The 18,761-nt window shown below is 39.9% G+C and overlaps 1 protein-coding gene across 1 annotated transcript in view; it reads right to left on the bottom strand.

Annotated features, from left to right (window-relative positions):
• Positions 1–18,761, bottom strand: part of LOC137284017 (uncharacterized) — a 132,435-nt gene that overhangs the window by 63,878 nt on the left and 49,796 nt on the right. Inside the window, exons 16-31 of the mRNA XM_067815679.1 lie at positions 18,028–18,036; positions 17,115–17,288; positions 16,238–16,354; positions 14,583–14,699; positions 12,351–12,551; positions 10,587–10,703; positions 9,990–10,187; positions 9,352–9,534; positions 7,476–7,670; positions 6,737–6,979; positions 5,505–5,750; positions 4,894–5,091; positions 4,286–4,377; positions 3,443–3,680; positions 2,736–2,894; positions 1,994–2,149 (exon numbers count right to left, since the gene is read on the bottom strand). Coding sequence (XP_067671780.1) covers positions 1,994–2,149; positions 2,736–2,894; positions 3,443–3,680; positions 4,286–4,377; positions 4,894–5,091; positions 5,505–5,750; positions 6,737–6,979; positions 7,476–7,670; positions 9,352–9,534; positions 9,990–10,187; positions 10,587–10,703; positions 12,351–12,551; positions 14,583–14,699; positions 16,238–16,354; positions 17,115–17,288; positions 18,028–18,036 — 2,643 coding nt within the window. The remainder of the gene's footprint in view (positions 1–1,993; positions 2,150–2,735; positions 2,895–3,442; positions 3,681–4,285; positions 4,378–4,893; positions 5,092–5,504; positions 5,751–6,736; positions 6,980–7,475; positions 7,671–9,351; positions 9,535–9,989; positions 10,188–10,586; positions 10,704–12,350; positions 12,552–14,582; positions 14,700–16,237; positions 16,355–17,114; positions 17,289–18,027; positions 18,037–18,761) is intronic.

Here is an 18,761-nt window from a genome sequence, read left to right as displayed (position 1 = left end):
ATATAGCCTGATGGTCTGACACACACCACAAGTACATATAGCCTGATGGTCTGACACACACCACAAGCAAATATAGCCTGATGGTCTGACATACACCACAAGCACATATAGCCTGATGGTCTGACACACACCACAAATACATACAGCCTAATGGACTGACACACACCACAAGCACATATAGCCTAATGGTCTGACACACACCACAAGCACATATAGCCTGATGGTCTGACATACGCCACAAGTACATATAGCCTGATGGTCTGACACACGCCACAAGCACATATAGCCTGATGGTCTGACACACACCACAAGCAAATATAGCCTGATGGTCTGACACACACCACAAGCATATATAGCCTGATGGTCTGACATACACCACAAGCACATATAGCCTGATGGTCTGACACACACCACAAATACATACAGCCTAATGGACTGACACACACCACAAGCACATATAGCCTGATGGTCTGACACACACCACAAGTACATATAGCCTGATGGTCTGACACACACCACAAGCACATATAGCCTGATGGTCTGACACACACCACAAGTACATATAGCCTGATGGTCTGACACACACCACAAGCAAATATAGCCTGATGGTCTGACACACACCACAAGTACATATAGCCTAATGGACTGACACACACCACAAGCACATATAGCCTGATGGTCTGACACACACCACAAGTACATATAGCCTGATGGTCTGACATACACCACAAGTACATATAGCCTGATGGTCTGACACACACCACAAGCACATATAGCCTGATGGTCTGACACACACCACAAGCAAATATAGCCTGATGGTCTGACACACACCACAAGCACATATAGCCTGATGGTCTGACACACGCCACAAGTACATACAGCCTGATGGTCTGACACACGCCACAAGTACATACAGCCTAATGGACTGACACACACCACAAGCACATATAGCCTGATGGTCTGACACACGCCACAAGCACATATAGCCTGATGGACTGACACACACCACAAGCACATATAGCCTGATGGTCTGACACACACCACAAGCACATATAGCCCGATGGTCTGACACACACCACAAGTACATATAGCCTGATGGACTGACACACACCACAAGCACATATAGCCTGATGGTCTGACACACACCACAAGCACATATAGCCTGATGGTCTGACACACACCACAAGCACATATAGCCTGATGGTCTGACACACACCACAAGCACATATAGCCTGATGGTCTGACACACACCACAAGCAAACATAGCCTGATGGTCTGACACACACCACAAGCATATATAGCCTGATGGTCTGACACACACCATAAGCACATATAGCCTGATGGACTGACACAAAACACAAGCACAACTCACAAGCACAAATGACAATATCTCACATTACAAAATTTTGATAACACATTGCAAAAACAAATGATACATAGTCACTGACAAATTTTCAAGCTCAAGATAAAAGCATTCACTAACACTGACTTCAAACATCAAATGCATAAGAATAAATCAAAGTTCACTTGATACAGTTATTCATTATGGTGCAATCTGCCTATGCCTGTCTGCTAAACAGTCATAAAGACAGTCACCAAGTAAGGCTTCACTTTTGTTCTTAATCCCTAATACAAATACAAACAGTACAAATGAGTACATGAAGGCACAGTCTAGGGAATATTTCACAATCAGTCTGATCTATGTTGAAAACACCTTGTGTGAAGATCTGGCAGACACTCAAACATATACACAACATAATGAAGCAGACATTGCTTTGTTCCATTCAGAACTGCCTGATTATAACTAGTTTTTAATATGCAGAAATCTATTGTACCGTTCGGAAGGTTATGCTCATATGTAATGAAACATCCAATGAGTCATTTGAAACTTCACCTGATTCAAACTTTTGTGAAACTTGTGTAAGATTTCCCTGGAAAGCTGTACTGCATTGAGTAACAGATCACAATTTCAATCACATAGCATCTGTCTCACCTTTACAATCTGCCAGTAATGGATTATCCAGCCCAACAAAGATGGTGTCCTCAGCACATGCCGTACAGTGGGTACTACTGTTCTTGTAGGTGTTGGGAGGACATTCTCGGCAAGGGGGAAGTCCAGTGTCCGATATCAGCTCCCCCGGACACACACCTGCAACATTTAAGATTCATCGGAAACAATGGATATGTATAAAACCTATCCTGCAGTCAGAAAAAAGATGAATTCAAGCTAATTAAATTGAAAAATATGCCAATACATTTTGAGAGTTTATGATTACATCAACACGATTCTTGTCACTACAAAATTTGGTAATTATCAACAGTTTTGGAGGAAGCATTGAACCTTGAAAGTCGAGTATTGAACCTTGAAAGTCGAGTATTGAACCTTGAAAGTCCAGTATAATTTTACAGGTAAACGGGAAGGGACTGTCCAACCAACATTAGAATGAGGTGTGCGAAAGATAGGGGGGAACAGTTTTGAAAACTTTGTGCACTTGATTTTTGTGATCCTTGCAGTTATCACTTTCTATGCAATGATTCGGAAATGTCATGTTTCTGCTTGAGTATTTGTACATTAGTATCTTCTAAAGTGGACTGTGGAAAGGGTAGTAAACTCTGCAGACATTTGAAACTTATCACGTTCATACTCTAAATTGGGTAAACAGATTGGAAGGTCTGTGTTTCAAAGGAAATGCTGTTGCCACCACAGATAAAATATACAAGTTATACAAACTTACTGATACAGTCTGATTCTGACGTTTTGCCAGTACCATCTGTCCAGGTCTCTAGTGGACAAGGTGTACACATGCTTTGTCCAGACACATTCTGATAGGACCCAGGTTGACACAGCTGGCAATGACCGGTGGAGTTGTATGAGGTTCCAGGGGGACACACATCTGCAGCATCAGTAACACATTTATAACAGTGCTTCATGGTTTCATCTGCTCCAAAATGGAGACGCATGTGCAACTCAGCATACACATTAGAAAGGAATCACTAGCAGCAGTGGATATATAAACACCATTATGTCCAAACTTTCTCCTGGACTACCAATGAGACCATGCCAAACTTCATACGCACCAGGTGTGTTAAACGTCACAATAAGATATGTTATTCATTAAAAGTAGGTCAACCTGGCCCAGAAGTCATTCTTTGGTAATAGCAAAAATTACAAAGCAGGATTCAGTCACCGTGATCTAATTCTCAACCACTTTCTGAAAAAAGTTCATTTTCACACAAGGCTGGCTGGTGTCTCACATACATATTCTTTATTTGTTTTATTTTTTCAGAATTTTATACCTGTCGACATTATACATTATCCTGTATATCATTATACTTATTGATAATAATATATCATGTAATTTACTATACATGCATACTTACCACATACTGCTGCAGTACTGCTGAGTGTGACATTACATAATCAACACAGACTGATACTCACTGCAGATCGTTTCCCCGTTGATCTCCCGTATCTCCCCTCTCCCATTACAAGTTACGCTGCTGACACTGGGTCCTGTGCTTGGTCTTATCACAGGACAGGGAGATGATGCATTTGCTGGCACTTTAAACACTTCTGCTGCCAGATGAGGAAACTGATCAATGATGACTTCAACACAGGTATTGTAGTCAGACTTGAAGGGACGGTCTGGGAGAAGTTCCAGTGCAATATCAAATGTCAGCTGCAAGAATATGATGCAAGAAGAGATTTCCTAGACAGAAAAATACCTATTATGAAATCCAACTCAAACTATCAAGACGTGTAGTAAATGTTTTAGCCACAGTGGCAGAGCAACTCAAGATGTTAACAATTTCAAGTTTCACTCTCCCCATTTTACTACTAGACATGCACTGGTTCTATTCATACAGACTCTGATTAAATATAGTGTCAATTTGTATTCTTAGGTAACATATACTCGATAAATACAATTCCACTTATCACATTTGAATGCCCAAAGAAGCATTTTGGTGTCTGAAGTCATATTTACGATTTACAAAGTGTGTACACCATTTATATGCATCTGTTTCCTAACATGCAATATATGTCGAAGGCATTTGTTTATCATTCTGGTGAAATGACATAAGATTTGATTCATCACTAGGTAAAGGTATGGGACATTGGTTATCAGTATGTAATTAGGAAAGTGAACTTTACCTGATGAGTGTCAGTTATATAGCTGTGACCAGTGTATGTGTGGTTGATATTGTCAGGACTCAAGCCAGATTTATTACATACATCTGATAACACAAGAAATAGTTCTTGCAGTTTAATTCTGGAATCTCTGACATAAGTTGTCTGGCACTCTGGTGACATGGGCACCAGCGGACTTTCCTGGAACACAGCCTTCAGTCTCAGTTCCCAGTTTATAAGTCCCGGAGCTGAAACACACAGGTGAAAAATATTCAAGAAAGTATCATTTACAACAAGAAAACCTTCTGATGAAGGTAGCAATCACACAGAGCCATATACACAGGATGGTGATGTCTTGTAGGTTTGATTGGATGCCCCTATTTTGTAAACGATCAAGTAGTAGACACAAAAGAGAAGAAGGTCAGAGGTTCAACGCCATGGATCAGTTACACTATAACATGCCAATCTTTATCCAATAAAATTGCTTCTTAAAAATCTGAATACACTCTTGACATGATACAGTGATACTGTTGGTGTTCAGAGCTTTCGAACCGTACCCACCATCAAACATGATCCTCTGTATGGTTAACTATACCTAACTAACCTCTACAAACTGGATCCTTTACTTGATCATTCAGAACTAACTCACCTCCACAAACATGATCTTCTTTCTGTCCATCTATAAGTAGCTCACCTCCACAAACATCGTCTTCTGTCTAGTCAGTTATAACTCACCACACAAACATGATCTAGAAGTAACTCACCTCCACAAACTGGAACATACGTTGTGTTCCAGTCCCCATTTGTTTGACACTCTGTGACGTATGTACTGTTAGGATAATCTTCAAAGAAGAAGAAGCCAGGGTCACAAGTAAAGTTGCACTGGTAACCTCCCCCTGTGTCTCTACATGCTTTCTGACCATTCACAGGATGGGACAGGTATTCTGGGTGACAGGTCTTGGCTGAATCACAAAAACAACCATCATTCAGTCTGTTTACCGAAGCCAGTTTGGATTTCTCAACTAGTATACCTCCCAGAATGAAAGTGCTTCATGAAGAGAGGGTATGCCATGATATCAGTGTTTACCTCCCTGAATGAAAGTGGAAGTAGGAATCTATTCTTCATTGTCATCATTCCTGTTCATTTCGGCATAGATATATGCTTTGAATGCATGTTAGAGCAATGGAAAACACACAGTCGTCATAAATGTATAGTGTTAGGATTATTCCTTCTACAAAGTCTTAGACATCAACACTGACAGACATCTTACTTGATCAACATCATCCATGGACTCTCATAGAACAAAAACTCTGAAATATTTTAAGACATACATGTGTACTAAAATTTCAGTTTATTAGGCATGTTATTACATACCGACAACAACAACTTGAAATGAACAACTCTGTTCATTGCCTTCCCCATCGGTGGCTGTTGCCTTGACTACAACGCTTTCACCAATGTTGTTGAGAGAGATATGGATGGCCTGTGGGGCAAAGGTGACTTGAAGCATGCCACTGTTGTCAGTTGCGTTGACATCAGAGTCACCAAAGGTGATGGTTCGGTTGACATCCACAGCTTCATATCTGGATCCGAGGCACCTGATGGACGGAGGCTCCTCATCTGAACCAGACCAGGGATGGAGGGAGTGACAGAATGATTGAACAAGTGAGGGAGTGAGAGAAGAAACAGTGAGGTTACTGGTGCTGAATCAGTTGTACAGGAAACATCAAGGACACATGAATGACTGTGCCGGGTCAGGAAATAGTGCCTCAGCACTCACTCAGGCTCACTGACTACGTTGACACATGTCATAATGTCCCAAATGGATAGACTGATACTCATGATTTTAATCACTGGACAATCTGGTCCAGACTTGATCATGTACAGATCACCAGACTATAGCTGAATTGTAGTGATGAATATTCACTTTTTCACCAACAAAGCTCAAAACAAGGCTCAGACATAAACTGACTTTACAATCCCGGACAAAATGTAAATATTGGAAAAAATGAAACATATATTTTGTAATTACAGCATCCTGGGCTTAGGGCATCCAACAGACATGTTGAGCATTGTGAAAGATTAAAACAAAGAAGAACTACATATAATTTGTTTTCGTGTTTTTCATAAATGCTATGCAAAATCAGTGATTTCACAATGATCAAAGACAAGAGAACATTTTCATGGCATTGACAACTTTTGATAGGACCCTCCTCAATTTAATAACCAATTTTAAAAATATTCAACATAAAATTTTGTATGACGATGTTCTGAAAATGCTGCAAATCATACTTTGGTGAATGCCTCATAGTTATATGCTGTACCTCTCACCTATGTATTACAAATTGCCTTAAAGGGAGATAACTATTTAACTAAATATTTGAAGCCCTCGTAAAATTACCCATCCATGACCATTTGTGAACACTCAGACTACACACACTGCATTGGTCACTGCCACCTGTATTTGTCAACATTCTGCAACAGTAACACTTGTATTCTTTCCATATGTACTTTAGACCAGAGGCTAAATTTTAATACTGAATAAATCACTGAATAAAATCTTGGTTCTTGACTTTCGGGTACCAAGAATCAGTAGGTCATCCTACCTTTAATCCTGACAGAGATCTCACACACAGCACTGTTGCCAGTGTAGTCAGTGGCAGTGTAGGTAACATTCATGTCACTGGTGACAGCCCAGGAGGGATGGAAGTAGGGGGGTGACACTGTCACAGCTGCTACAGCACCAGAATTGTCCAGTGCCCTGGGGACAGGGAATATGTCTGTCTGGTACAGGGTCACGTTCACCAAACCACCCACAGGACAGGAGAGGAAGGTGGGTGCCTCTACATCTGGGGAACAGGGAATAGAAGTTAAGTGCAATTGTCACCTTATTCTAATATCAGTTTCTACAGCGAAAAGCTCAACCAAAGTTTAAAAGAGAGCTTATTCTAACAATCTGACTACTCGATGTCAACATATATTTGGGTGCCAGACATTGAACACATGCTGCAAAGCATACATCAATCCCTATGAACTGCTCAGATCTGTTTCGAAATTTAGTTTTAAACAATAATTGCTATCTGATTTTGGCACCTTCATGCTGAAAATGTTATCAATTACAAAAATTAGTAATCAACATTATTATACTAAACATTTCATAACACTTTAACTGTATAAATGACATAGAATCTCTTGGTGCCTAACTTGTTTTGTGTACTGACACTCTCAGGCTCAGGCACCAGAAATAGCATTTAGCTGACATTTTTCTGGTACAGGATAAGTGGTAAATGTTAAAATTAGTTACATTCAAAACAGATTTTCAGTGAAGAAGATCTAAAGACATACCTATGCAAGTAGGCACAGACTCATTCCAGTTGAGAGATCCTCCCAACTCAGACTGCACACACTTAGCAAAGGAAGACCCGTTGATCTGGTACCCTGGCCACTGGCAGCTGAAGGTGATGTTGGAGTCATAGGTGTAGTTGCTGATGCTGTCGATGACAACTCCCACAGGCATGATGGGATGGTTGCAGGCCATTTCTGAACATAGAGGAGAACTTGCTACATGTTTCAAATTGTAAAAGCTTCAGGAACGTTTCTAACAATATCTCTATTGACAATAGAATTCTTTTCATTGTTTTTATTGACTGACAAGCTGTGATACTCTCGCTAATACCAGAAATTGGGTGTACTGGTAGCTAAACTGAATAACAGGTGAATTTTGCCCAGGTTAAAAGTACTTAAACATTAATTTGAACATTGAGTTGGATCAGGTTCAAAGTAATCTGTCCAGTTCCTAAATGTCATGTGAAGACACATCCATCGACTCCTCAGGAAACTGTGACTATTTTCAGAATCATAGCTCTAGCATTTGTGGCAATATTCTTGGAAGCATTTAACAACATCCGTTGTGGCTCATGAGACAAAGTACATGCATGACACACAATGATCTGCACACTGAATGTACACCTCACAAGCACATCCTGTATGCTGACAAACGTTAGTGACCAGTATAGACCACTTGCCACTTTGTTAAAATGTAACAGATTCTTGAGAGAGCATAATTACCTCACCCTTTTTGTAATGTGACATGTTGAGTAAGGAAAAGAATTCATAAATCATTGTTGTTTTTATTTTGTCCTACCAGGCTTTAAAGGGGCACTGATGCGGAGCAATTTCCGTGGACTTGTTGTTCCTTTTTGTTATTGTTGTTCTCCCATGACGATATCCCAGAATTTGTGACTGGTTCGTGACTTCTGCTGTGCAGCCGTATGCACAACTGAGCGTTTAATCATAGACAGATCAGCTTAGGTGAAGTCATTTTTACTTCATTACAAATGTATTATGAAAACAAATGAAACACTTTGAAGGTTAATCATCTGCCAGTTGTAGAAACGGTAAAAAACTATTAGGACAGGAAAATAACATCTGCAGCTGGTAAATAATCCTGCTCTGTGTCGTGTGTCTTACAATCAATCAATCAAGGCAATGGTGGTTAATTCTTTGAAGGGAGGATGTTGTTTTTACAGTTGCACTTTATGACAGTGTGTAGTCACAATAAATTAGTAAATCTACATACATAAACACTGCCTTTTTGACAAATCCGCTGTGGAAGTAATTAATCAATCAGTGTGTTATCGGTTAATCCTTTGATCAATGTTTGTTTTTGTAAGTCAGCTGATAAACCCTCTTGCATCACTTACATGCACATATTACATAACATACAATACATTTGCCGCTACAGACCTTAATTTATAATGTTGAGTATTTACTCCAGTCAGGAGAAATGCCAAATGGGAACCTTTGTTGAGTAATCTGAGTGGTGTTACCACTAATTATACCTGTTAAAAATTCATTAACTGACCATCAAGTGAATGATGACAAATAAACATGTATAGGTTCATACCATCAAATGTGAGTTACAGCAAAGAAGATGTAATCTCTGTGCTGCATGCAGCCTGAAAACTCTTATCGGACGAATCTGTTTTGAGGATACCAACGGAACTTCGATGTTACATAAAAAATACATACAGGCATTTGCTGTGTACTTGGGTAAATAGGTGTAATCAGGTTTTTTTAACGCAACAACATTTTCAGATTTCTCTACTAATGGCAAAGTTGTTGTTTTCAGTTTACGAATTCATATAAATCAACTACTCATGGCACTAGGCCATATAGAAAATACTCTCGATACAACATGACTGTTTTCGTCCCTTCTCACCAACACAGTGCAGATCTCCGTAGCCCCACCTGCCATCCTGCCCACAGGTAACAGTGGTATCGTTACTGGCAGACATCCCGACGTTATGGTATATATAGTAAGGCTGACAAGACACATTGAAGGAAGTACCCACTTCTTGGAGGACTCCACTTGGAGCTAGCTGGGGGGCAGGACATGTTATCACTGAAATGGTCAACGTCAAACCATCAGTATCTATTGAGGTTATTACTGGGCTGAAACATGCCACCCTGAGGAATATTGAGGCTACTTGATCATCCATTTTGTAACTAAATGAGACCAGAAAATCCTGTGATCCATATGTGTCATCTCTTCATGCATCAGGAACAGAGACATGCATCAATGAAATCAATGACTCTGACATCACATTAAAAACCTCTACCAACAAACACAGGCTGAAAACAAACGTTACTTTAATTGTGATCATGGCCAGAATATATAAGGCATATTTGCTAGAGTAATATACATTACACTATGAGAGAGTTTATCCTTCCCTCTATATGAGCCACCTATTGCAAATGTTTGGGGTTTTTTTTCATAAAACCAACTTTTGATACATTTCCTACATTTTCCCAAAAATCAATATTAATCTCAAATATCTACTGGAATATCTCCCTTACCTTCACAAGCATAGCTGTCTCCTTGCAAGCTGTAGTTGCCAGTGACATGATCGTAAACACACACACGTTGCCGTTGAGTCTGGGCTCCGAACACATTGCAAGTCATGTTCAGAGTGTCCCCAAAGACTATGGCTGAAGTTTTGTCAAACTGAACTGGGTTTTGAAACCCACTAACATCATCGAAAGGGCAAGTTATCACTGGAACAATAAAAACCAAAAAACACCTGAAATGATTACATCCATATACCTTACACCTTAATGTCTGTTGCAAATGAAATGGGTTTTAGAAAACTGGAAGTCAGTTCAAAGCAAAGTTCACTGCTTCTCACATGCTCCTACACACCAAGAATATTTAACATAAAAAGGTCATTCCATTTGGGTACATCAAGGTGAGATGTCACCATCCTTTATAATGTTATTTAATAAACTGACACACGGTTATCTTTAATTGTTTAAAACTGAATCTAACCTCAAATCCCATTCTTTATATCACATACGTAATTGTTTATAAAGTCAAGGCCACTCATGTTCACTCACCGTTGCATGCTGGGAAAGCAGTACTCCAGACACCACCAGTACACATCACAGATCCCGTACCCTGCAGACTGTACCCAGGGTAGCAGTCATACACCACACTGTCACCCTCATAGTACACATCTTGGGGGTTCTGTATAACCCTGAACCCATCTGTGGGTGGATACGGGCACCTGTTCCCTGTATGGGGCAGGACAATCAAGGTGATGAACAGCTGGTTTCAGATGTGAGTGTGCTATTCTAATGCTATTCCAAGCACTGACTCTTTTATAGGTGTTTCAAATAGCAACATTTCAGCTCATTAAGCACAAAATACAACTGCAAGGCTGAAAGGACATTGAGATCTTACCACACCCAAATAATTCTGATGCTGGTATGTTCAGGAGTACTCAAAACCCAGTGACATTGTTTAAAGACTTAATACTATTTATCAGAATTCCAACCAACACTGAAAAGATTGAAATTGTTCCCTAGATGTCTCTAGGGGGTTATCATGAAATGATAATTCATACCAAAATTCATTATAAATTGTAACCAGTACAAGCAATATATTAGCATTCAAATATTAGGAAAATATGAATATAGAATATTAGTTTCATCATGTATCAGTAATAGCTTAGACAAGACTCCTCTCAAAAGTAGTAAAGCTTATCTCACAGACATTCTATTGAAAAAGGTATAAGTTATGACCACACAATTTCATAGTTAAAATCCTAGCCTGAGGTAATCAGAACACCACTGTAAGACAAACCATTCACTAAGACAAGGGTAATGTCTAGACAGGTTAATAAACTGCTTTGATGAGGTAAACATGCCATCACCTACAGTAAAATAACATTATGCAAACACCAGTTAAGGTCATTATGCAAACACCAGTTAAGGTCATTATGCAAACACCAGTTAAGGGTCGTTAAAGATCCAGCCCAGAGTAAGCAATTAAGCATCCAGTAAATGTGCCAACAAGATTAATGTCACTTAGATAATAGGATTAAAAGATTAAGTACTCCCCTTGTCTGGTCACTGAAGTTGTAATGGTAGGACACACCCCATTTTGTTTATTCTGTATTTCATTGGCTATTGTAGGTTACACCCATTTTTGTATCAGTCAGCAAATCAGAATCTTTGTATTGTTTAAATTGTAGTTAAATAGTCTCCAACTTCATTTGTCCATCAGTAGGGTTTAGACTCCCAACACAGGTCAGCTCTAGCCCTCAGTCCAGAGGGTTGTACCGACTCTCTGTGGCCACCCTTGTTACTCCATCTCTTGTAAATAAAATTGTAATTAGCTTCTTGTGACTTCGGACTCTTTGCTGAGTTAATTCCCCCAAGCAAACCAGCACGCCAGTTAGATAAGGGAACTCACTGGTACCCTCACTTGGACCCGAGATCCATATCATAACAGGGTACTGACTTAGGTGTGGCAGATAATCAATGCACTCAACAGAGTTCTTTTATTCTTTGATCATTTAAGCTTATTCTGGATTGGATATGAAACATTAAAGATAATAAAACCAGCTTATTTAAGAGTATAAGTTAATATCCAACATATCACAATTACATATTTCAGACCATTTTCCTAATATCTGAACACGAGAAAGTCTTTCATCAAGGATGACTGTTTCTTGAGAGGCAACTGAAGCTAGCACAAATATAAAAACCATTAGGTCAAAGACATTAGTCAGGATTTTACAAAAACAAGTTGCAAACAACTGACATTTTCACCCATTTAAGCCACAATGCAACATTCACAAATATATGTCCTCCTTGTTAGGCTCTACTCTGGAGCGTTAAACTTAACACCTCTTGGAGGTGTATGCTTCTACTTACGGACACATGTGTGGTTGAGATGAAGTGTGTCATTAACTCGCAGCCCAGTTTCAACAGCAGGAATGTAGTACCCCATGGTGCCATTTTCCGTATACAGCGTATACCCCAAGTTACATCTGCAGGAGTATCCATCGGTATTGTTGTCACAGCCACCATTGATAGCATCACAGAACTCTCCACTCTCGCCGCAAAGTATAAACACTTAAGGAACATAATAATCAATATAATATTTCATTAGGTGGATGTGAAGTCAGGAACAGCTTACTGCTGCTGTGCAGTAAAAAACTAGCTAATCACCTAGTTCACATGAATATTGTTCAGGAGCAAACCATTTCAACATGAACTCCAAGATGTATTGAATTTCAAAAAGCACGCCTCTTTCAGAAGCAAACCATTTCAACATGAACTCCAAGATGTATTGAATTTCAAAAAGCACGCCTCTCTCTCTCTCTATATATATATACAGTTCACAATATTTGTGTTCAGGAGCAAACCATTTCAACATGAACTCCAAGATGTATTAAATTTCAAATAGCATGCCTCTATATATAGTTCACAGTTCACATAAGCAATACAAAATGTGTTTTTTCATTTGTGGGGTACATTTTAAATCTCATCTTATCTTCTTTTTACGATGAGATAAGCTGAACATTATCACAGATGACTATCCTCAGTATAACTATGTACACTCTCCCTCCAAGCAGTATCCAGGCTCACAACAGATGAAGGACCCCATCGTGTTCTTACACTGAGAAGAGTTACTGAACTGTATATACACTGTCTACCTACCTACACACAACCCTCCCTCCAAGCAGTATCCAGGCTCACAACAGATGAAGGACCCCATTGTGTTCTTACACTGAAAAGAGTTACTGAACTGTATATACACTGTCTACCTACCTACACACAACTCTCCCTCCAAGCGGTATCCAGGCTCACAACAGATGAAGGACCCCATTGTGTTCTTACACTGAAAAGAGTTACTGAACTGTATATACACTGTCTACCTACCTACACACGACTCTCCCTCCAAGCGGTATCCAGGCTCACAACAGATGAAGGACCCCATTGTGTTCTTACACTGAGAAGAGTTACTGAACTGTATATACACTGTCTACCTACCTACACACGACTCTCCCTCCAAGCGGTATCCAGGCTCACAACAGATGAAGGACCCCATTGTGTTCTTACACTGAGAAGAGTTACTGAACTGTATATACACTGTCTACCTACCTACACACGACTCTCCCTCCAAGCGGTATCCAGGCTCACAACAGATGAAGGACCCCATTGTGTTCTTACACTGAGAGGGGTTACTGAACTGTATATACACTGTCTACCTACCTACACACGACTCTCCCTCCAAGCGGTATCCAGGCTCACAACAGATGAAGGACCCCATTGTGTTCTTACACTGAGAGGGGTTACTGAACTGTATATACACTGTCTACCTACCTACACACGACTCTCCCTCCAAGCGGTATCCAGGCTCACAACAGATGAAGGACCCCATTGTGTTCTTACACTGAGAGGGGTTACTGAACTGTATATACACTGTCTACCTACCTACACACAACTCTCCCTCCAAGCGGTATCCAGGCTCACAACAGATGAAGGACCCCATTGTGTTCTTACACTGAAAAGAGTTACTGAACTGTATATACACTGTCTACCTACCTACACACGACTCTCCCTCCAAGCGGTATCCAGGCTCACAACAGATGAAGGACCCCATTGTGTTCTTACACTGAGAGGGGTTACTGAACTGTATATACACTGTCTACCTACCTACACATGACTCTCCCTCCAAGCGGTATCCAGGCTCACAACAGATGAAGGACCCCATTGTGTTCTTACACTGAGAGGGGTTACTGAACTGTATATACACTGTCTACCTACCTACACACGACTCTCCCTCCAAGCGGTATCCAGGCTCACAACAGATGAAGGACCCCATTGTGTTCTTACACTGAGAGGGGTTACTGAACTGTATATACACTGTCTACCTACCTACACACAACTCTCCATCCAAGCGGTATCCAGGCTCACAACAGATGAAGGACCCCATCGTGTTCTTACACTGAGAAGGGTTACTGCACTGTATATACACTGTCTACCTACCTACACATGACTCTCCCTCCAAGCGGTATCCAGGCTCACAACAGATGAAGGACCCCATCGTGTTCTTACACTGAGAAGAGTTACTGAACTGTATATACACTGTCTACCTACCTACACACAACTCTCCATCCAGGCGGTATCCAGGCTCACAACAGATGAAGGACCCCATCGTGTTCTTACACTGAGAAGGGTTACTGCACTGGCCATTTCCACACTCATCAATATCTGCTGTAAATATACCGGATGTTATAGTTGACCAAATCAATAAAATATTATCTTGTATTATATAACTATCGGTAGTTAATAATCGGTAGCATAATAAAGAACTATGGCGACATCATGCTGTTGTTTTCGAAGGTTGACAGCAGGTATCATCTATCACCCCCAACATGAACACAAAATGTCATTTAGAAAAAGGTCAAATGTAACAAATATAATATATCCTGCTGTATATATCCATCTGTACAGTTACACCCTGCTGTATATATCCATCTGTACAGTTACACCCTGCTGTATATATCCATCTGTACAGTTACACCCTGCTGTATACATCCACCTGTACAGTTACACCCTGCTGCATACATCCACCTGTACAGTCACACCCTGCTGGATATATCCATCTGTACAGTTACACCCTGCCGTATATATCCATCTGTACAGTTACACCCTGCTGTATATATCCATCTGTACAGTTACACCCTGCTGGATATATCCATCTGTACAGTTACACTCTGCCGTATATATCCATCTGTACAGTTACACCCTGCTGTATATATCCATCTGTACAGTTACACCCTGCTGCATACATCCACCTGTGCAGTTACACCCTGCTGGATATATCCATCTGTACAGTTACACCCTGCTGGATATATCCATCTGTACAGTTACACCCTGTCGTATATATCCATCTGTACAGTTACACCCTGCTGTATACATCCACCTGTACAGTTATACCCTGCTGTATATGCCCACCCATGCAGTTATACCCTGTTGTAAACATCCACCTGTACAATTATACCCTGTTGTATACACCCAGCTGTACAGTTATACCCTGTTGTATACATCCACCCATACAGTTACACCCTGTTGTATACATCCACCTGTACAGTTATACCCTGTTGTATACACCCATCCATACAGTTACACCCTGCTGCATACATCCACCTGTACAGTTACACCCTGCTGGATATATCCATCTGTACAGTTTCACCCTGCTGTATATATCCATCTGTACAGTTACACCCTGCTGTATATATCCATCTGTACAGTTACACCCTGCTGCATACATCCACCTGTACAGTTATACCCTGCTGTATATATCCATCTGTACAGATACACCCTGTTGTATACACCCACCCATACAGTTATACCCTGCTGTATACACCCACCCATACAGTTATACCCTGCTGTACATATCCACCTGTGCAGTTACACCCTGCTGTATACACCCACCCATACAGTTATACCCTGTTGTATACATCCACCTGTGCAGTTATACCCTGCTGTATACACCCATCCATACAGTTATACCCTGTTGTATACATCCACCTGTACAGTTACACTCTGCTGTATACATCCACCTGTGCAGTTATACCCTGCTGTATACACCCACCCATACAGTTACACCCTGCTGTATACATCCACCTGTACAGTTACACCCTGCTATATATGAACACCTGTACAGTTATACCCTGTTGTATACATCCACCTGTACAGTTATACCCTGCTATATACCATGCTCTGGACATCTATTTGTAAAGACTCACCTGTACAGTTAGGCCCCCCAAATCCTGGGCGACACTGACAGGTGTAAGATCCTTCACTGTTGACACACACCTCTTGAGGGGTGCATGGACTTATGCCCTCTGTACACTCATCAATATCTACAGGCAAAGACAAGTAGTGGATCTCACAAAGATGTGGTTGGCATCAATATCTGAACATTCAGTTCTGGGGAAAGAAAGCTTTATATACACTAAATTTATCACATTCCTGAGTTTATTAGTCTATCACTAAATCTATTACTCATGACGAATGTGTAATCTAAGTTTGAATTGTCCTTATCTACATCACATAGAAGCATCTCTATGTGTCAACGATCTATTCATGTTCAGTTATATAATGATGGTTCCTAAAAAAACTAAGACAAATTGTACATGCAAATTCAACACTGTTGTAAGTTAAGTACATGTGAGTATTCATGCTATTCTGGACAATTCATAAATATGTAGATCCTGTTGGCCACGAAGGTCCATTACAACACCTTGCCCCTAAACATCAAATCAGTATTCAAAATCACAATAACATACTTAAGATTCGAAAACTAGAGCAGGAAATAATTACCAGAGTAATTTGCATATTGTCCATGTTTAGAGACTTTCAAACACCAACATACCACATACAGGAGACAAGAGAATGATTCACCTTCATTCACATTCACATCCTCTGATTCACCCTGATGAGGGGTAGCAGGACAGCTTAATACTTAAAGCATCCGTTCATCGTGCTGAAGATCTGGGTTTGTTTCCTCACATTGGTACAATGTGTGAAGCCCATTCCCCATCATGATATTGCTGGTATATTGCCAACAGAAACCTTAAACCTATAGTGGCTTGCTCATTCACTCTGTGCACCTTTACTAACCTGTGCAATTTGGGAGAGGTCCCATCACTCTGCTGGGAGGACAGTTAACATCAGCAGTGCCTAACAGTTTAAAACCAGAGCTGCATGATACTAACAAAGTTTCACCAACTGACAAGAACTGGGGGATGCTGGCATTGGTACTGTCTTCAATGGCCGGGAGGTAGCACCTCAGTTCTGAAACATACCCATATCATTCTGTATAACTGAAAAACATAAGAACCATTGTCAGTTATTTGGTGTTTATTATATAGGGGCAATGACAAGAGATTTTGCATTTAACTTAACAAATTCATAAAGGTGCAATGAAAATAATATACCTGTTGTGTTACTACATCAGTTTTAGCTAAAATTATAACACACTATTCTTATAGACAATAGAATTTGGAATTACATTTTTGCTGCTTTTGCAACCTTGGGTCTACGACACAAATAGTCTGCAAAGTGATAAAAATAAGGACTTGATACTGCCATTTGCTGGCTGAATGGGTTTGTGAAATGTATTCATTTTAAAAAAAAGTGTGTGAGCTAAAACATATAGAACCATTTTGAAATCACTTATGCTACATTCCTCATTAAAAATGACCAAACTGGTCCAATGCACAGTAAACAGGTGTATTGGTGCAGACTGATACTGTTTAATTGACAGGTTATGTTATATTCCATTCTGCTAATTCACTGTATCGTAAACAAAGGGGAGATAACTCTTATTTTAGTTGTTTCTGTTGTGCTGGAGTGTCCTAAATCCAAGTTCAAACCGCATGTTATAATATTTTTTCAATTATGATTTTAATTATTTACTATTTTTTACAATTCAGTTATATGTTTGCAAGAATTTATACCATTTTCCAGGACTTATTTTCCAATACACATAACACGTAACGCTGTCTGGAAAAGGAAGGAAATTTTGTCTTACCCTGACAATCTGGCACCAAACCATTCCACTGTCCTGTCTCATTACACAGGAGGATAGGCTGTCCACGTACTTCGTAACCCTCATCACACTGGAAGCGTATCACGGTACCTGCTTTAGGGTAGGTACCCCCTGTCACTGTGTAGGCACCACTGGCTGGGCTTGTGACATTTTCACATTGGGAAGCTGTCACATAGACAATATTTTGAAATCAGAAAGTTTTTCTGACATGTTTACTAAAGTGTGAGAAAATACAATCATATATCAACAGTGATGATTACTTAATGTGCCTCAGATGATGAACATTTACTTAGCATGGGATATAACAAAGGGATCTTCAATAAAGTGAGAATCAATCAGGTCTTACAGTATAAAGATATTGATAAAAAAAAAAATTGAAAAAAAACCCCATTCAGTTTGTGCAAAGATGTAATTGAGCAGATTACATTTCTCTGTCTGTAAAAGTTATTGTTTATAGTTTTGTATTATCACTGTATGAATTTTTAGGGTGAGTGATTTTATTTGTTTTTAACACTGAAAGGTATTTGGTTTCACCCTGGTAAGACAAGTTGGTGTGGTAGAAAGCCTTCTCTAGATGTTGCCTTAAACATGTATGTAAAAAATAATAAATATACTATAAAAATAATGTAACCGTATTATTTTGATGTAGATACACTACTCAAGACAGTGTACTGACATGAAAGCAACCAGTCCTTGTTTTACTACGCTCGCTACAA

This window comes from Haliotis asinina, chromosome 5 (genome assembly GCF_037392515.1).
Source record: "Haliotis asinina isolate JCU_RB_2024 chromosome 5, JCU_Hal_asi_v2, whole genome shotgun sequence".
NCBI lineage: Eukaryota > Metazoa > Mollusca > Gastropoda > Lepetellida > Haliotidae > Haliotis > Haliotis asinina.
Note: the sequence above shows the minus strand (reverse complement) of the source record. Positions and strands in the feature narration are given on the sequence as shown.